This window comes from Armigeres subalbatus, chromosome 3, assembly GCF_024139115.2.
Source record: "Armigeres subalbatus isolate Guangzhou_Male chromosome 3, GZ_Asu_2, whole genome shotgun sequence".
In the NCBI taxonomy this organism is placed as follows: Eukaryota; Metazoa; Arthropoda; class Insecta; order Diptera; family Culicidae; genus Armigeres; species Armigeres subalbatus.
The window spans coordinates 64,521,532-64,542,381 of record NC_085141.1 but is presented as its reverse complement, the minus strand read 5'-3'; the positions used below and the strand labels follow the sequence as shown (position 1 = coordinate 64,542,381).

The window sequence follows — 20,850 nt, the reverse complement described above, 5'->3', positions numbered from 1 at the left end:
ACTGTAATTATTTCGCATTGTGTTATTCTTTTTTCAGAATTGTAATCTATTTGATTGGATTTAACACAGCACACCGCCCTCCATTTCCTCGATTTTACGAAGTTACCAGCTCGGATTATTGGATGGGACTTTCAAATCAGTTCCATGATTTGTTGTTGACTTTTATCATCGTGTGATCATAGCGCGACATTGCCTTCTCCTTTCCAATCGATCAAAAAAACAGAACCAACAAAATTCCGGTAATTAGTCTCAGAGGAGACCACCCAAACCAGCAAGAATAAAAAATATGATTATCTACTTATATTCCTATATTTCTTTAGAAACCCACAGTGTGTATATGTTTCATTTGCAAGTAGCAATTTTACAAAAAAAGCGTTGAAAACGTACCAAAACAGGTACATGAAATTTTCTTTTTCACCATTGCGCCCGGATACTGTGCTTTCGTCGACCTATTCTATACAGGTACGCCCTGTCTGTAGCCTCAGGTGGAGCGAAACTGTGTGCTATTGAATGAAATAGCGAACAGAAAAGTGGAAATCCAAATATTTCCTTAATTAAATATCTCTCCGGGATACCAGTTACATCGTCTGGCATCTGGAATGCCCGGCTATGAAGCCACGAATCAGTTTGCCATTTTTAGACAACCTCTAATTGACGTACGTTCATGCAGCGCTGGGCTGTTACAGAGAACGAGACTAATTGAGCGAAAGTTTATTTTTTTCCAATAGATGTTTTTATTCATTGATGCTGTTTTATTGTTCGAATAGATACAGCCTTCAATGTCGGAATAGATACAGCCTTTGATATTTATTTACCGCCTTCGTTCTTTTTCTGGAAATGAACATGGCTTTTTCAAACAGTAAAATTGAGGAAACATTTTACTGAGAATATGGGTACGACTTGAACCTTCCACAGTTCGTTGAAGATCAAAACTTCAGCTCAGAAGGCATGTTCCTCTCAATTAGGACGGTTCGTGCCCTAAATTCGGGGAGTGTTTCAAATCTAATACCATCTTCCGAGCAGCTACGGATGGTTTGATCCTAGTTGTTTTGTGAGTTAAACAATTTGTGGTTAAGATAGTCTCACATTTCAAATAAACTATTTTGGCTGCAGTATGAGCAAAGATACTCGTGGGTCATATAGGCAGTTGCTATGGAACAACATTGCGTATGGGCAAGCATAAATTGCTTGATGTAAGATTCTGGATTGCATAATCCAGTGCCAGTACTTATCAAGGAATTCTGGAGATTCGGCAAATGATGAAATCATTAACAGTTGATTATGTCCTGGTCGAACACTGTACTTCGAGTATTTTCCTTTATTCTTCGAGTATTTTTCTTTTACCAGACCACAATTCATGACTAAACATTATTGCATTAAAATGACCCGATTCTAATTTATTTCCGTTCTTCATTTCTCCTTCACAGCCAATAAACTTCCTGCTTGCAGCGCCGCTCAAATCACGCTCAGGCAGCAACCAACCAGCTCAACCATCATCGGCCGATTGCTTCGATAAAAACGCACAAGAAAATTAATCATCGTAAGCAGCATCACGTTTTAATTCAATTACTGCTCTACCACCTGCCTGTACCGGACGAGATAAAGAAAAGCGCCGCCGCCCACTCAAGTCCCGGATCTCGGAAGGAGGTGGAGCGTTTTAATTCATTTTTAATCTGTTGCCTCAAGTGATTCGTCTTCGTCGGAGGCAATTTTAAAAAGCCGCCATAGCGCCACGACAACCGTCCTGTGCGAGTGTAGTGTCTGGGCATCTGTGTGTCTGTGTATGTAGCAAAGGGCGCCTGAGAGCCTAATGAGTTTATCATCACGCAAAGGCTGCAGAGACGACCGCCAATGAAGCTCAACGAGGTGAACAGAGTTACCGGAAGTGGTGGCGTCATATTCAGCGACGTCAGATGGACAGTCGAACCTTGTGGTCAGGGTGGCGGTGGGGGAGGTGGTCGTCGACGAAAAAGTGCCAAATTTAGTAATCGCGTGTTACGAAGAATCGATGATTCGGCCGAAGAAGTGATGGCGACGAGCTCAACAGTAGCATTCCAGTCCTGCCCATTGCCAACGATGCCTTTCCCGGCGGCGTCCAGAATGTTGACGACGCATGCCAGCGGGAGCGGTAGCTCAACGGAACAAAGCAGCAGCAGCAGCAGTAGTCGAAGTTTACCGGCGGCGATGTCGTTGAGTTCGGCCTCATTTCGGTGGTGGCGTCGTGGTTCACCAGCAGTAGTGTTGTACATAGTAGGCATAGTGTTAATAGGTGCAATTTCCACGGTTTACTGTGATGCAATTAGTAGTGGCAGCAGTAGTAGTGTTAGTAGCAGTAGCAGTCCTAATCAAATTGGTGATAACGCTGTCCGGGCGCAGCAGCCGGTCAGCGCCGTTGAACACGATTCGTTCGCGAGTGGGAGTGTGAGGGCGAGCGACGATCATTACGAAGGCAGCGGACACTTTACGCATCACTGGGCGGTGCATATTCCGGAAGGTGGCGTGGAGACAGCAGAGCAAGTCGCCGATGAGCACGGCTTCATCAATCATGGAAAGGTAAGGTCGAAATTAATTTATTATCGATGTTGTTGAGTTGGGCCTATCTGTCAAGATACATATAAAAATGTAGTATAATTCGTCACCATCTAAATAAAACATTAGTATACCTTAATTCGATTTTAATGTGGGCAAAATATTTTAAAGTTGATTTTAGGTGAAAAATAAACATTTTTGAATACAATTCTACCAGGAACAGCTGATTATTATAAATTTATGATTTCATGTAGTAAAAATACCATTACCAAGGAAAACAATAATAGATTAATTTTATAGTGATCACCAAATCGTACTGAAATACCTTCGATGAGAGGGATGCTGGGTCATTAGGCCGAAGGCCGTTAGGCCGAAGGTCGTTAGGCCGAAGGCCATTAGGCCGAATGGTCATTAGGCCGAACGGTCATTAGGCCGAATGGCCATTAGGCCGAATGAGAACTGGGGAGTGAGAAGTGAGTAGTGCGCAATGAGGAAGAAGTAGAAAGGAAGAAGGAAAAGGAGGAAGAAGTAAGAAGGAAGAAGGAAGAAAGAAGGAGGAAGAAGGAAGAAGCAAGAAGCAAGAAGGAAGAAGGAAGAAGGAAGAAGCAAGAAGGAAGAAGGAAAAAGAAAGAAGGAAGAAGAAAGAAGGAAGAAGAGAGAAGGAAGAAGAGAGAAGAAAGGAGAAAGAAGGATGAAGGATGAAGGAAGAAGGAAGAAGGAAGGAGGAAGAAGGAAGAAGTAAGAAGGAAAAAGGAAGAAGGAAGAAGGAAGAAGGAAAAAGAAAGAAGAAAGAAGAAAGAAGAAAGAAGGAAGAAGGAAGAAGGAAGAAGAGAGAAGAAAGAAGAAAGAAGGAAGAAGGAAGAAGGAAGAAGGAAGAAGAAAGAAGGAAGAAGGAAGAAGAAAGAAGGAAGAAGGAAGAAGGAAGAAGGAAGAAGGAAGAAGGAAGAAGAAAGAAGGAAGAAGTAGAAAGGAAGAAGGAAGAAGGAAAAAGTAAGAATGAAGAAGGAAGAAGGAAGAAGAAAGAAGGAAGAAGGAAAAAGAAAGAAGGAAGAAGAAAGAAGAAAAATGGAAGAAGGAAGAAGGAAGAAGGAAGGAAGGAGGAAGAAGGAAGGAAGGAGGAAGAAGGAAGAAGGAAGGAAGGAGGAAGAAGGAAGAAGGAAGAAAGAAGAAGGAAGAAAAAAGAAGTAGGAAGGAAGAAGGAAGAAGGAAAAAGAAAGAAGAGAGAAGAAAGAATAAAGAAGAGAGAAGAAAGAAGAAAGAAGAGAGAAAAAAGAAGAAAGAAAAAAGAAGGAAGAAGAAAGAAGAGAGAAGGAAGAAGGAAGAGGGAAGTAGGAAGAAGGAAGAAGGAAGAAAGAAGAAAGAAGAAAGAAGAAGGAAGAAGGAAGAAGAAAGAAGGAAGAAGTAGAAAGGAAGAAGGAAAAAGTAAAAATGAAGAAGAAAGAAGGAAAAAGGAAGAATTAAGAAGGAAGACGGAAGAAGGAAGAAGTAAGAAAGAAGAAGAAAGAAGGAAGAAGAAAGAAGGAACAAGGAAGAAGGAAAAAGTAAGAAGGAAGAAGGAAGGAAGAAGAAAAAAGGGAGAAAACGGAAGGAAGAAGAAAGAATAAATAAGAAGGAAGAAGAAAGAAGGAAGAAAACGGTAGGAAGAAAAAGGATTAAAAAAGGAGGAAGAAAGATGGTAGAAGGAAGAGGGAAGAAGAAAGAAGGATGAAGAAAGAAGAAGAAGAGAAGAAGGAAGAAGGAAAGAGTAAAAAGGGAAAAGGAAGAAGGAAGAAGGAAGGAAGAAGAATAAAGAAATAAAAAGGAAGATTCAAAATGGGAGAAGAAAGAAGGGGTGAGGTGAAGAAAGAACTTCTCATTTTTCACTTCTTGCTTCTTTTTGCTAATTCGGCCCAATGTCCATTCGGCCTAATGACCTTCGGCCAAATGGCCTTCGGCCTAATAGCCTGACACCGATGAGAGGTACCCCTTCGAACTTTTGCATTAATTGAGGTACCCCTCATGTCTAGCTGTAAATGAAAATAAGAATAACTGAAAATGGACCTGATACTAACGGCATACAGCCCATAGTTAACTAACAGCGTATATCCCTAACGGCTCTCCATGAAGTGGGCTGACATTTTTATTATTCCGGGCAACTTTTAAATTCACATTAAGTTTAACCGTCAAACTTCCTACAGGTCTATTGGAGGCTTCTGAACCCCGAACAACTTGAAAGTAGGCTCCTGCGTCTCTTGAAATGAGTTCCGATCCACTTGAAAGAAGGTCTCCAATCTACTTGAAAGAAGGTTTCCGAGCTTCTTAAAAGGACGCTTCTGAGCCTCTTGGAAGGAAGCTTTTGAGCTTCTTCAAAGGAGCTTTACGAACCTATTGGAAGGAGGCATCCGATCCTCTTGGAAGGAGACTTCCGAACCTTTTAAAAGAAAGTTTCCTAGCCTCTGGAAAGGAGGCTACCAAGCACCTTGAACGGGGGTTTCCGAGCCTTAAAAGGAGGCTCTCAAGCCTCTCGAAATAAGGCGGCCAGGCTAGTTAAAACGAGGATTCCGGGCTTCTTGAAAAAAGACTTCCGGGCTTCCAAGCCACTTGAAGAATGCTTCCGAGCCTCCTGAAGGGAGGGTCCCAAACCTCTTGAAGGAAGCCTTCCGAGCATCTTGAAAGGAGGCTTCCAAGCTTCTTGATAGGAGGCGTCCGGGCCCCTTAAAATGAGGATTCCGGGCTTCTTGAAGGAATCTTTCGGGCCTCTTGAAGGAATCTTTCGGGCCTCTTGAAAGGAGGCTTCCTGGCCACTTAAAAGGAGGCTTCCTGGCCTATTGAAAGGAGGCTTCCTGGTCTCTTGAAAGGAGGCTTCCTGGACTCTTGAAAGGAGGCTTTCTGGCCTCAAGAAAGGAGGCTTTCTGGCCTCTTGAAAGAAGGCTTCCTGGCCTCTTGAAAGGATGCTTCCAAGCCTCTTGAAAGGAAGCTTCCTGGCCGCTAGAAATGAGGCTTCCTGGCCTCTTGAAAGCAGGCTTCCTGGCCTCTTGAAAGGAGGCTTCCGGGCCCCTTGAAAGGAGGCTTCCGGGCTTCCTAAAAGGAGGCTTACTGGCCTCTTGAAAGAAGGCTTACGGGCCTCTTGAAAGAAGGCTTCCGGGCCTCTTGAAAGGAGGCTTCCGGGCCTCTTGAAAAGAGGCTTCCGGGCCTCTTGAAAGGAGGCTTCCGAGCCTCTTGAAAGGAGGCTTCCGAGCCTCTTGAAAGGAGGCTTCCGAGCCTCTTGAACGGAGGCTTCCGAGCCTCTTGAAATGAGGCTTCTGAGCCTCTTGAAATAAGGCTTCCGGGCCTCTTGAAAGGAGGCCTGAGCCTCTTGAAAGGAGGCTTCCGAGCCTCTTGAAAGGAGGCTTCCGAGCCTCTTGAAAGGAGGCTTCCGAGCCTCTTGAAAGGAGGCTTCCGGGCCTCTTGAAAGGAGGCTTCCGGGCCTCTTGTAAGGAGGCTTCCGGGCCTCTTGAAAGGAGGCTTCCGGGCCTCTTGAAAGGAGGCTTCCGGGCCTCTTGATAGGAGGCTTCCTGGCCTCTTGATAGGAGACTTCCTGGCCTCTTGAAAGAAGGCTTCCGAGCCTCTTGAAAGGAGGCTTCCTGGCCTCTTGAAAGGAGGCTTCCTGGCCTCTTGAAAGGAGGCTTCCTGGCCTCTTGAAAGGAGGCTTCCTGGCCTCTTGAAAGGAGGCTTCCTGGCCTCTTGAAAGGAGGCTTCCTGGCCTCTTGAAAGGAGGCTTCCTGGCCTCTTGAAAGGAGGCTTCCTGGCCTCTTGGAAGGCTTCTTGACCTCTTGGAGGGAGGCTTCCTGGCCTCTTGAAAGGAGGCTTCCTGGCCTCTTGAAAGGAGGCTTCCTGACCTCTTGAAAGGAGGCTTCCTGGCCTCTTGAAGGGAGGCTTCCTGGCCTCTTGAAAGGAGGCTTCCTGGCCTCTTGAAAGGAGGCTTCCTGGCCTCTTGAAAGGAGGCTTCCTGGCCTCTTGAAAGGAGGCTTCCTGGCCTCTTGGAAGGAGGCTTCCTGGCCTCTTGGAAGGAGGCTTCCTGGCCTCTTGAAATGAGGCTACCTGCACTCTTGAAAGAAGGCTTCCTGGTCTCTTGAAAGAATGCTTCCTGGCCTCTTGAAAGGAGGCTTCCTGGCCTCTTGAAAGGAGACTTCCTGGCCACTTGAAAGGAGGCTTCCTGGTCTCTTGAAAGGAGGCTTCCTGGCCTCTTGATAGGAGGCATCCGGGCCTCTTGAAAGGAGGTTCCGGGCCTCTTGAAAGAAGACTTCCTAACCTCTTGAAAGGAGGCTTCCTGGCCTCTTGAAAGGAGGCATCCGGGCCTCTTGAAAGGAGGTTCCGGGCCTTTTGAAAGGAGGCTTCCTAACCTCTTGAAAGGAGGCTTCCTGGCCTCTTGAAAGGAAGCTTTCTGGCCGCTTGAAAGGAGGCTTCCTGGCCTCTTGATAGGAGGCTTCCTGGCCTCTTGAAAGGAAGCTTCCTGACCTCTTGAAATGTGGCTTCCTCGCCTCTTGAAAGGAGGCTTCCTGGCCTCTTGAAAGGAGGCTTCCTGGCCTTTTGAAAGGAGGCTTCCTGGCCTCTTGAAAGGAGGCTTCCTGGCCTCTTGAAGGGAGGCTTCCTGGCCTCTTGAAAGGAGGCTTCCTGGCCTCTTGAAAGGAGGCTTCCTGGCCTCTTGAAAGGAGGCTTCCTGGCCTCTTGAAAGGAGGCTTCCTGGCCTCTTGAAAGGAGGCTTCCTGGCCTCTTGAAAGGAGGCTTCCTGGCCTCTTGAAAGGAGGCTTCCTGGCCTCTTGAAAGGAGGCTTCCTGGCCTCTTGAAAGGAGGCTTCCTGGCCTCTTGAAAGGAGGCTTCCTGGCCTCTTGAAAGGAGGCTTCCTGGCCTCTTGAAAGGAGGCTTCCTGGTCTCTTGAAAGGAGGCTTCCTGGCCTCTTGAAAGGAGGCTTCCTGGCCTCTTGAAAGGAGGCTTCCTGGCCTCTTGAAAGGAGGCTCTGGGCCTCTTGAAAGGAGGCTTCTGGCCTCTTGAAAGGAGGCTTCCTGGTCTCTTGAGAGGAGGCTTCCAAGCCTCTTGATAGGAGGCTTCCGGTCCTCTTGAAAGGAGGCTTCCTGGCCTCTTGAAAGGAGGCTTCCTGGCCTCTTGAAAGGAGGCTTCCTGGCCTCTTGAAAGGAGGCTTCCTGGCCTCTTGAAAGGAGGCTTCCTGGCCTCTTGAAAGGAGGCTTCCTGGCCTCTTGAAAGGAGGCTTCCTGGCCTCTTGAAAGGAGGCTTCCTGGCCTCTTGAAAGGAGGCTTCCTGGCCTCTTGAAAGGAGGCTTCCTGGCCTCTTGAAAGGAGGCTTTCTGGCCTCTTGAAAGGAGGCTTCCTGGCCTCTTGAAAGGAGGCTTCCTGGCCTCTTGAAAGGAGGCTTCCTGGCCTCTTGAAAGGAGGCTTCATGGCCTCTTGAAAGGAGGCTTCCTGGCCTCTTGAAAGGAGGCTTCTGGCCTCTTGAAAGGAGGCTTCCGGGCCTCTTGAAAGGAGGCTTCTGGCCTCTTGAAAGGAGGCTTCCGGGCCTCTTGAAAGGAGGCTTCTGGCCTCTTGAAAGGAGGCTTCTGGGCCTCTTGAAAGGAGGCTTCTGGCCTCTTGAAAGGAGGCTTCCGGGCCTCTTGAAAGGAGGCTTCGGGCCTCTTGAAAGGAGGCTTCCTGGGCCTCTTGAAAAGAGCCTTCCGGCCTCTTGAAAGGAGGCTTCCGGGCCTCTTGAAAGGAGGCTTCCGGGCCTCTTGAAAGAAGGCTGGGGCCTCTTGAAAGGAGGCCTGGCCTCTTGAAAGGAGGCTTCTGGCCTCTTGAAAGGAGGCTTCCGGGCCTCTTGAAAGGAGGCTTCCGGGCCTCTTGAAAGGAGGCTTCCGGGCCTCTTGAAAGGAGGCTTCCGGGCCTCTTGAAAGGAGGCTTCCGGGCCTCTTGAAAGGAGGCTTCCGGGCCTCTTGAAAGGAAGTTTTCGGGCCTCTTAGAAGGAAGCTTCCTGGCCTCTTGAAAGGAGGCTTCCTGACCTCTTGAAAGGAGGCTTCCTGGCCTCTTGAAAGGAGGCTTCCTGGCCTATTAAAAGGAGGCTTCCTGGCCTCTTGAACGGAGGCTTCTTGGCCTCTTGAAAGGAGGCTTCCTGGCCTCTTGAAAGGAGGCTTGTTGACCTCTTGAAAGGAGGCTTCCGGACCTCTTGAAAGCAGGCTTCCTGGCCTCTTGAAAGGAGGCTTCCTGGCCTATTAAAAGGAGGCTTCCTGGTCTAGTAAAAGGAGGCTTCCTGGCCTTTCGAAAGGAGGCTTCCAGGTCTCTTGAAAAGAGGCTTGCTGGCCTCTTGAAAGGAGACTTCCTGACCTCTGGAAATGAGGCTTCCTGACCTCTTGAAAGGAGCCCAAGCAACACACAAAATTATAAATCGGTTTCCGTGATTTAATTACAACAATTATGATCGCTGGAATTTTGGTTTTATCACTTGTACAGAACTCATTTACAACGAAAAAAGCGCAAGAGGTGGAGCCAATATAAAACAAAATCAAGTTGCATTTGATAAATTTTGAAACTTAATTACGACCAGTATAAAACACAGTGCAAATTGTAAATACATGTTAAGTTATCATAAATGTCACAGCAGTCACTAATTTGTAGATGGATATTTTTTTAAGGCTTCGGTGATTTAAATGCTGATGGTGAAATGAAATATCGTAAAAAAATCTAACTTATGACAAGTGGAAAATCCAAATTTTATTTGCGGCTTTGAATTTTTGGTAAATATGTACAAAAAACTCTTGCATTTTGCACGCGCTTCCTGGAGAATAACAAATCATTGCATCAAAATGGAAAAATAATTTCTGATTAAATCGCCATATTGCCTCCCAAATCTCCATTTATAGGGTTACCAAATTTATTTTACCAGATTTTACCTTTAATGCAACAGTTCAGAAGTGAAAGCTAATAACCACTCTGAACGATTCGTCTTCTTAATTGAATATTTACATTTTTTGAAACGCATTTATTTTGCTTTGCTATAGGGTGTTATAGGGTTAAAGGATATCGGATACGATTTGTAATTATTTGATCTGCTGCACGAAAGCTTATGCAACAAAAAGTATATTTTTTCAATGGCGCTTGGTACGATTTGGCATAACCCCAACCAAGTGTCATTTATGTACTTTTCTTATATGTCGAAAACAAGCTGAATCTTTTAAATGCATTGCTTTTGTGGATCAAATAAAAAAAAACAATAATATCACTTCTTCAAATTGAGTTTGAGCTTGATCGATTGAAGTTACTTCTCCATTTTAACCAGTTCGGCTTTTCTTGCGAAGAAAATCAACAGGTGAATGCTTACTTGCGATCAACACGCATCTTCAGTGTACAAGCAACAGTGATCTTAATTGTTAGACCACAAAGACACCATATAAAATACTTTGTCCCCACTATGGTCCCCACTTCAAGCCGACTTTACCTCTGGAATGGTTGTGAGTTTATGCGTAGTTCCTTTAATAATATACAAAATGCAAAAAAAAAAAAAGTTTAGAAGTCATCAGATATTTATATTTTCTGTTAACCAGGTAAAGAAGGTCTTACAGTTGGGATACAAAAAATGTTATTAGTTCTAAATCCATTCGTGAAACATCAGTTCAGTTCTTTCACTAATCATTTAGCTAAGATCTTGCCGTCTCGCACTGTATCTTCTTTCACAATTATTAACTGTCATCTATTTTTCTAGTATGTACAACATATACCTAGAAAAGTCGTGAGAATTTCCCTAATGAAAATATTGCTGACTGGAGAGAAACTGGAGCATACTTCGACATTGGCTGGGATCGCAGTCTTGTTTATAAATAAGATCGATACAAATATTTAAAAACAATTATGCCCCCCTCGGTTTTTTGGCCAAAAAAAAAATTTAGTTTCATTGATTTTTTCCATTTTAATATTTATTTTTTATTGTCCCCCCCCCCCTTGACCTTTCGGAGACCAGAAGGACATAATTTAAACACAGAGAATTTAAATTAAATATTTATAACGGCCTAACTTAAAATTCACAATTCATGTTCAATCGAACAAGTAGATAAAAATGGTGACCCTATCCAAGTGAGTCGATATGTTTTACGTATTGTCCTATATAAGTTACTAAGCCAACTTTTAAATAACATTTGGCTAATGTCAGTTATGTGAATGGTTTCAGATATGGTATAAATAGGATTCATTGTAACAATAACAAATCCAAAGCCAAAATGATTTAACTCCAATTTTTAGTAGTGTTCCTATTCAATTCACGTTGAAAATAAAGAAAATTGGGAAGCAGCTGTTTGCTCCGAAGCTGGCGGTAAGTAATACAATATAATAATCATAGGTGTAGGTACCAAATTGACTTTTACCCAGAATAGAATATCAATGGTCTGCGGGCAGCGTCAACCTTATTCATAATCAAGAACGGAAGTATAATTAGGAAGATTTATAAGTGTCCTTTGGCTGAGACCATCTCCAAAAGCCATGCAGGCCTGGCATGATAATCAGCAAGATTACGATGCCTTCAAAAGAAACGGTTTCCTCAAACAAAATGTCTTCGGAATCAGAATGCTCCGTGATGCTCTGTGTGTCTAGTGCATATGTAGATATGTGACTTGAAATTAATTTTTGTTGATTATTTTGTTGACCGTATCGAATGTTAGTGTAAATAATTTCGAAAGAAAGTGATACAAAAAGTGTATTTATCAATGTTTTCAATCAATGTGAATCCGAGAATAAAAAAGAAATAATTTGATCTGCCCTGTAACTCAGTTCTGATCGTCAGTATATTGTTTCAAAATTGCTCAATAAGAACATTGCAAATTTTTATGATCAAATTGACCTGTCATAAGACGAGTTTATACAATCCCATTGAATTCCACCACTTAATTGTATCTTCACAGATACGTATTTCGACCTCAAAAGTAAGGCCGTCTTCAGTGTCTTGTACTTGACTCGACTTACAAGACACTGAAGACGGCCTTACTTTTGAGGTCGAAATACGTATCTGTCAAGATACAATTAAGTGGTGGAATTCAATGGGATTGTATAAACTCGTCTTATGACAGGTGAAAACATTCCACTAAAAAGCTCAAAATAATTTTCTGATCAAATTGAGTTGTTAATCGATTGCATTGAGACTAACCCAGAACAAAGTGTTCTTAATGAGTTGTATTGAAACATTAGGTGTAACAATAAAAATTGAAACTTGGGAAACAACGTTATCACTAATTTAAAACTTGGAGTTTGAAAGAAACTTAAATACAATTTATTTACAACTATCTTTATCATTTTTCTGAACACATGAAGTTGCATGTGTTACTTGGGAGGCTTCCTGGCCTCTTGAAAGGAGGCATCCTGGCCTCTTGAAAGGAGGGTTCCTGGCCTCTTGAAAGGAGGGTTCCTGGCCTCTTGAAAGGAGGCTTCCGAGCCTCTTGAAAGGAGGCTTCCGAGCTTCTTGAAAGGTGGCTTCCGAGCCTCTTGAAATGTGGCTTCCGAGCCTCTTGAAAGGAGGCTTCCGGGCTTCTTGAAAGGAGGCTTCCGGTCCTCTTGAAAGGAGGCTTCCGGGCCTCTTGAAAGGAGGCTTCCGGGCCTCTTGAAAGGAGGCGTCGGGGCCTCTGGAGGGGAGGCGTGCGGGCCTCTGTGGTGGAGGCTTCCGGGCCTCTTGAAAGGGGGCGTCCGGGCCTCTTCAAAGGAGGCTTCCGGGCCTCTTGAAAGGAGGCTTCCGGGCCTCTTGAAAGGAGGCTGCCGGGCCTCTTGAAAGGAGGCTGCTGGGCCTCTTGAAAGGAGGCTTCCGGGCCTCTTGAAAGGAGGCTTCCGGGCCTCTTGAAAGGAGGCTTCCGGGCCTCTTGAAAGGAGGCTTCCGGGCCTCTTGAAAGGAGGCTTCCGGGCCTCTTGAAAGGAGGCTTCCGGGCCTCTTGAAAGGAGGCTGGGGCCTCTTGAAAGGAGGCTTCCGGGCCTCTTGAAAGGAGGCTTCCGGGCCTCTTGAAAGGAGGCTTCCGGGCCTCTTGAAAGGAGGCTTCCGGGCCTCTTGAAAGGAGGCTTCCGGGCCTCTTGAAAGGAGGCTTCCGGGCCTCTAGAAAGGAGGCTTCCGGGCCTCTTGAAAGGAGGCTTCCTGGCCTCTTGAAAGGATGCTTCCGAGCCTCTTGAAAGGAGGTTTACGGAACTCTTGAAAGAGGGCTATTAGAAGTAGACTCACGAGCCCCTAAAGGGAGCCTTTCGATCTTTTTGAAAGGAACCTTTTGGGCCTCTTGAAAAGAGTCGTCAAAGCCTCTTAAAAAGCAACCTTCGAGCAGCTTAGAAGAACGTTTCCTAGAAGCGTAGAAAAATGCTTCTAATCGTCTTGTAACGAAACAACCGAGCTTTTCGAAAAAAAAGCCTTCATGGTAGGCTTCCGAACCTTTGAATTCTAAATTTTAGTTAAGAAGCATTATCTTAACATATTCTTTAACATTTTGTATCGATTTTTTGTAACCGTAGCCCTTGGTTGTGATCGCTATGCATATTATGTACAAGACAAAGTGATGATAAAAATACAGAATTATCAAAACATTATCAATATGTTTTAATTGGAATTGTCCGCCATTACGTATTTTTGTCCGAGGTACTCCCTGCGGCTAGCAAAGGTACCCCCAGGGGTACATGTACCCCAGGTTGAGAACTGCTGTCCTACAGAAATGACTTCATTTGCTTTTTATTGGCTTTTTGGGAAGATCTATTATTAACGTAACGCAAAAATTGTCCATTTTCAAACCCTACCTCCCCCCTTTCACACTTTTGTATGAATTATTGAAAAAAAAATGTTTTGAAAATCACGCTTCATGCTCGTGCTCGATACAACTATTACTTGAAGCTGTTAATCACCACACCATAATTCTAAATACACGCGCTTCAATTCTTCTTAATTTTTCGTTTCACTAGAGCTTATTTAAACACATTAGAATACATTTTAAAATGTATCCTCAAACCGAACAAAAAATCACCTCGGCCCAAGAACTTCTTGCCGAACCGTGCTGCCAAAACGTCAGGAGTATGAAAATGATCCTTCATTGTTAGTAGGAAAACTGTCTAATATGTTGACGCTATCATGTTATTTATAATTCTCTCGATTTCAAAAGGTGAAAAAAATATTGTTTTTAAGTATTTGGAAGAAATTTGGGTGATTAAATATATCTTCTCAACCAAATAAAAATGATTATGAATAATACCATCTGGCATCTTGTTGTCGTGGAACGTGCATATTTTTGTTTACGTCGCATTTTCTACCGCCCCGAGAGAGAAAGAGAGTAATAAGTTGAGAGATTGAGCGAAATTTTGCTTAAGTAGAATTCACTTTTTGGGAAGGAAAAACTGTCTGGAGAGTGAATCATTTTTCGCTCACTTCGATTGCCGCGAGAAGTTGGTTTGCTCGTTTTCTTTCAAATCCAAGCCTTTTCAGTGCCACCAGCAATTCAAATGGTAGTAGCCCTTGTAGTACAAATAACCTGGTACCAACATGCAGATAGCTTGGTAGTGTGGCTAGAGTGAGCGCATCCCTCTAGCTATTATTGTTGAAACTCTAGGTTCGAGTTCCACCGTGGACATACAAATTGTATAATTGTTCTGCGATCATTCCCGATAAAAGTATGACATTTGAACCTTAAGCCGGGAACTGGTTTGGAAGTCGCTATGACTGAAATGAGTGCTGCAACTCCGTAATTAAAATCAAATAAAAGCTTTTTTGAACGATATTTAGCACGGATAGCTATTTTTTAATCAGAAGTGAACCTCAATGCAGTATTATACAGCCCACAAAATTCAGGAAAAGTTGCTTCCTGTCATAAATATCAATTAAATAATACAGTCGTATGCAAGTTAGGCCGGGAATGGGGTAAGAAACCCTATAATAAAGATTTCTGAATAAAGGCTATCAACGTTCCTTCGAGCAGTAATTTAATACAATCTTTAATTCAAAACTTGGGTAATCTAAACTCTAAACCTTAGAGGCCCTCCTTAGCCTGCGCTCCACGCCGTCTCGTACCTGCCGGATCGGAAGCGAACACCATCTTTGCAGGGTTGCTGTCCGGCATTCTTGCAACATGTCCTGCCCATCGTACCCTTCCGGCTATAGCTACCTTCTGGATACTGGGTTCGCCGTAGAGTTGGGCGAGCTCATGGTTCATTCTTCGTCGCCACACACTGTGCACTGTCTTCTTGCACACCGCCAAAGATGGTCCTAAGCACCCGTCTCTCGAATACTCCGAGTGCTTGCAAGTCCTCCTCGAGCATTGTCCATGTTTCATGTCCGTAGAGGACAACCGGTCCTATTAGCGTCTTGTACATGACACATTTGGTGCGGTGGCGAATCTTTTTCGACGGCAGTTTCTTCTGGAGCCCGTAGTAGGCCCGACTTCCACAGATGATGCGCCTTCGTATTTCACGACTTACATTGTTATCAGCCATTAGCAAGGATCCGAGGTAGACGAATTCCTCGACCACCTCGAAGGTATCCCCGTCTATCGTAACACTGATTCCCAGGCGGGCATTGTCGCGCTCGGTTCCGCCCACAAGCATGTACTTTGTCTTTGACGCATTCACCACCAGTCCAACTTTTGTTGCTTCACGTTTCAGGCGGGCGTACAGTTCAGCCACCTTTGCAAATGTTCGGCCGACAATGTCCATGTCATCCGCGAAGCAAATAAATTGACTGGATCTGTTGAAAATCGTACCCCGGCTGTTACACCCGGCTCTCCGCATGACACCTTCTAGCGCAATGTTGAACAACAGGCACGAAAGTTCATCACCTTGTCTTAGTCCCCGGCGCGATTCGAACGAACTGGAGTGTTCGCCCAAAATCTTCACACAGTTTTGCACACCATCCACCGTTGCTTTGATCAGTCTGGTAAGCTTACCAGGGAAGCTGTTCTCGTCCATAATTTTCCATAGCTCTACGCGGTCTATACTGTCGTATGCCACCTTGAAATCAACGAACAGATGGTGCGTTGGGACCTGGTATTCACGGCATTTTTGAAGGATTTGCCGTACAGTAAAGATCTGGTCCGTTGTCGAGCGGCCGTCAACGAAGCCGGCTTGATAACTTCCCACGAACTCGTTCACTAATGGTGACAGACGACGGAAGATGATCTGGGATATCATTTTGTAGGCTGCATTAAGGATGGTGATCGCTCGAAAGTTCTCACTCCAGTTTGTCCCCTTTCTTGTAGATGGGGCATATAACCCCTTCCTTCCACTCCTCCGGTAGCTGTTCGGTTTCCCAGATTCTGACTATCAGTTGGGTAAAATTACAAACTTTCAAATTTCAAACGTCGCAAGAAGTATCGATTTTAAATATACTGTGAAACTTTGGAGTCGATCGGTGAAGATTTTTACGAGTTATGTTTCTGGCCAGCGAAAATAACGCATCAGCGTGGAAATGCTTCAAAGCCGCTGTTTTGTTTTTGATTTGCACAACGTTATAGTTTCATGGGCCTCAAAATCTATATTCATAAAAATGAATTACTGTCTGTCTGAACCTTATAGACTCCGAAACTACTGAACCGATCGGCGTAAAAATTTGTATGCAGAGGTTTCTGGGGCCGGGGAAGGTTCTTAATATGGTTCGAAACCCCTTCCCCTTTTGGAAATGGGGGCTCCCATACAAATGAAACAGGAATTTCTGCATAACGCTAGAACTAAATTCGATTTTAGGCGAAACAAAGTTCGTCGGGTCTGCTAATTTACAATAAAAAACAATTTTCATAGAATTTGACTTACTGCTCTTGTTTTGAAAAAAATCCCCAAGTATGCCCTTTTTTGTCTTCTACAGTGGTCTAATCCCTAATCACTACAACATTCACTATGGTTCGGGCAAACGACATTTTCGGCCATATGACCCGTTCTGAATCGATAATAGTCGACAATTTAGCAACGGTGGCGCTCCTCGTCCTCCTACTCCCTGAGTAGTTAGTACGAATAAGGGCGTTCATGTGAAGTTTTGCTGTACCTTTTATGAACAACTAATACATCCCGTTCCTTGCACTTTCTGAAGACACATTTCTTTGCTTCGAGAGTGAATCCTTTTTGTAGGGCACCCGAAGCATGAGATATGATCAAATTATTCGTAGTACTACTTGACCAACGCCCCCAGCTGGGCGAGGGATAGAGGATGACATACACACACATATATATCGTATATGTATACAGAGATGATAAATGAGAGATTTTTTCATTCTCTTTTGATTTCAATCTCAGGGCACAGCCCATCACCTTGAAGTAATGCCGTAAAGTGGTTCCAAGAGACTCAAAAAGGTCGTCATCATAAGATAAGACTAGTATTCTCTTAGGCGTATCATCGTCATAGCTTTACTTAAACACAAAGTGCTGCCAGTAGTTTTGCATCCATTTCGTACACTACAATGCAAGAATACTTTTGATTTGGTCGGTTATAGCCCTTTCGGTTATATCCCTTTCAAATAGTTAGGCTGGAGTATACAAATCGATTAACTTAGCCATATGGAGGAAAGTTATGTCATTGCCATTTTGACAAAGCAAATAGACGAAAAATTCTGATATGCTTTTAGCTATTTTCAAATTTACCGAGGAAGTTCAACCAGAAATTCGTCCTCCATTCCACCAGAATGTAGTGAAGAGTCAGCACTTTCGGTCGGCTGCTCGTGCGCTTCATCCATTTTGGTGTTGAGTCCTTGTCATCGTCTGTCAGTCTGATTTGGGCCCCATGTCCGTTCCGGGTTTCTCTGCTTCCAAACTCTATGCAAAAACAAGAAAGTGTTGAACCGATTTTTGTTTGCTGACCGACTCTACCAGCACAGACAAATTTGCAACGCACGTACAATTTAATTCTTGTCTCTCGAAAATGGATTTAAACATTTCACAGTCTACAAGGTTGGTGCTAATGCAGATCAGTTTCGTTTTTGTTCACATTTAATGTTTGCTCGCTATCGTCATTTGATTCTTAGTTGTCCTTTTCCAAGCACAACGAATTTAAACGATTAATGTTCAATGTCTGTTTATTTGTGGTATGTCCTTCCGCTTTCCTTTTTCAACAGGCCCATGTTTGATGGTTTGTTTTTAGGCACTGAACTACCACACACAACTCAACAGCCGGTGATAATGAGATGAAATGGTGATAGCTTTGTGGTTGCCTAGTTTTTGGGCTTCATCACCTCCAACCAGCAGCTACCGACAATGTGGGTCCACTTTTGTTATAAATACCGTGCATATTTCTGCTGGGATACCCAAATCAACTCAAAACGGATGGAAATATGTTTTCACTTTTTAGGAACGAATGGGACTAACACAGTGACCACTATCCAACACTAATTTCATAGCGGGATTGTGGTTTTTGATGCGTTCTTGCCCAGGGAATCAAATCCCTCATTTCACCGACTTCGCTACCACTTTTGCCTTGAAGCTATTTTAATCGCAAATTTGGTCTGGAATTTATAATGTGTATATTTTTATTTATTATTTATTATAAAAGTCCAATCTTCATAACTAAAACAAGCGAGTTCATTACGCCCAACTTTTTGTTCGTCTCCTATGCCTTTGCTCAGACGGCCAACTGGAGATCGAAAGGAAATGAGATTATTCAACACGTAGTTGGAGATACAAAGTATTTGAAATAAAATTTGTTCGACTGCTCTTCGTTTACAGAACTTATGGGATGTTATGATCTTCTTTACTAGTTTTCAAAGTCCCCTAGGCAGCTCCCATTATGATGTGCAAATTCTAATTGGTGCCAACGTACCCGACTTAACAACTGCCACAGACTCAAGGCAAAGCAGACTTGTGTTCGATTGATCAGCATGGTCTCGTACTAATTTGCGCCAATTGGTTTCAATTTATGACTCATATGGGTACTGCAAGCGATCACAATTACGAAACGAGGCAACTGTTCATCACTGATCCCTTGTGAGGCAATTTCATGTAATTTAATGGTGGGTTCTCAGTAATTTGAAGAATATATTATGGACTATCATTTACTGTGAATGTTATAATTTCTTTGCCGCATTTCATATCTAATCATTACTATGGAAAGAACAAACTAGTAGTGACAAATTACCCGAGACAGCTGAATTCTTGTCCCTTTTTAGCCTTTACTTTTGAATACAAGCGCCGTAGAGCGGATTGAATATATCTGGTTGATCAACTTGTTCGAATTTGTGTCCTATTTGTTATAGCAGATTCAACTTCTTCATTATTTTGAAATTCTTTAAGTCGAACCAAATTCCGTTGATACATTAAACTAGCGATTCTCAATCTATTCATTGCTTTGCCCTGAAAATGTATTGGGATAAAGTGATTAATCCCCGAGGGACATATAGAGATTCCGTTCAAAATTTCATGATTTCAATATCAATTCATCTTTCGCACGTATGTACATTATTCTGATCAAGATATATGTAAAAAATTTAAATCTCTCTATGGAAAGTCCGTGCTTGAAAGCCTTCCGTGTTTTTTCACGCTTTTGTTATCGTATATCAAAGAGTATTATCAGTCAAGCCAAATCAATATACCCAGTTGTGAACAGCACATAAAATAATTCTATTAGGATGAGAGGGCAAATGGAAACACGAGTAATGATCCTTTGAAATTGGTTCCAGCAGAAAATGCTCAATTCTTGCTTGGGGAAATTAACTGCCGATAATTATCCCCAAATGGGCTAACAAATAATGTTCCATGTAGCGCTATCGTGACAATTTGTCTTGATGACAAGGTTTATTTCGGAGGTATTTTGACAAGCACTCAAGGTGCAATGAATAATTTGGAAATTTTCTCGACTTTTCTGGCCCATAAGAAATTCATCTGTAACGTGAGCATTCTTAGAAACTAGTTATCAAATCAATCTCAGAGTAGTTTCTTCCACTTTTCACATTTCAATCATAAAATTACTGCACCAAAGTGTCAAGGTGAAGCTTTCAAGTTGATTATCTATTTGCTTTGAATCGGTTGAAAGCCAATTCCTTTCATTGTTGTTCCTTTCATCCTGGATTAGAACCCGAATCGGGGAAAAAGCACATCAGTCAATGGGTTCCTATAAGTACAAGCAGTAAACAATTCGAAACGTGACCGGATGACACGAACAATAGTTACGTGCCACACCGCGTTGTCGGGAGTGCTTGACTTTGGCACACTTTCTCGAATATGGTTACCAGGCTCTGGCAAACATATCCATTTCCCACCTACATAGTGGGTCCCGTGGTCGAACAAACGGCAGCTCTGCCCCTCGGATGTGACTTGAATGCCCAGCGGAAAAACATCAAAATTTGAACAAGTTTTGCGATTTGTAGGGAATAGGATTTGTGCGACGACACGTGCGTGGGCCAATAAAATGAAGTGCAAAGTTTTTCGGACTCGTTGATTTGATTTGAAAAGTTCGATATTTCGGCTCAAATTGATAGTCTTGTTGCCTAATTCCTCGTTCCCGTCGTGCTGATGTGATTGATGACGTTCAGTCATTTTCTTTAAATTGAATCTTTCAAAAGTTGTAGAACAAAAATGATTAAAGGCTAAAAAGTTTATCGACGAATTTTAATGATGTCAGTTAAATCATCATGAAAATCTGAGCCTAAGTCACAACTTCTTCTCCTTCTTCTTCTTCTTCTTCTTCTTCTTCTTATTCGCATTACATCCCCACACTAGGACAGAGCTGCCTCGCAGCTTAGTGTTCATTAAGCACTTCTACAGTTATTAATTGCGAGGTTTCAACGACGTGTAAAATTAAAGCCCATCGCATCAAACGAATTAACATTCGATATTCAATTAAATTTGATTGAATTTTACAAGCAAGCACCGTTTAGATTTATTTCGATTTAAAAGAATAGTGAGATCGATTGAATGTTACGTTTATTTGCATGCTCCAAATATGTGCATGAAAATACATTTAAAATCACAACATATTTTTATCTGTGCAGGGAAGTCGAGACAATTTCCAATCCGAAAATTGCCTAGACCGGCACCGATAATCGAACCCAGCCACCCTCAGCATGGTCTTGCTTTGTAGCCGCGCATGTTACCGCACGGCTAAGGAGGGACCTAAGTTACAAGTGTATTTCAATTCAAAACAGTAAACGATCAGATCTCAAAGCGAAAGACGTTTTTTGATTATCCGCTGCGGTAATAGATCTATAGCTAACAATTTCTCTTGTTGGCCCATTTCGGCTACCTAGCTGTACGAGGTGGAAAATAGTGATGTCGAACGGAATCATCAAGAATACGCTGGTCTTCCAGTTCCCAGAAACTGCTGCAGGGCCCACCCTGGTTGAGATCGCACGTTTTGTTAAAACATTCGATGAAGACAAGCGAAGTATGGAATCTAGCTACAAAATCTCTGATG

General features: G+C 43.2%; 1 protein-coding gene across 8 annotated transcripts in view; it reads left to right on the top strand.

Moving 5' to 3' along the window:
- The window catches only part of LOC134223602 (furin-like protease 1), an 800,923-nt gene that overhangs the window by 343,234 nt on the left and 436,839 nt on the right, over positions 1 to 20,850 (top strand). For all 8 annotated transcript variants that reach the window (XM_062702787.1, XM_062702791.1, XM_062702786.1 and 5 more), the window contains one exon: positions 1,428 to 2,553. In XM_062702787.1, coding sequence (XP_062558771.1) covers positions 1,852 to 2,553 — 702 coding nt within the window. In that variant the 5' untranslated portion in view covers positions 1,428 to 1,851. The remainder of the gene's footprint in view (positions 1 to 1,427; positions 2,554 to 20,850) is intronic.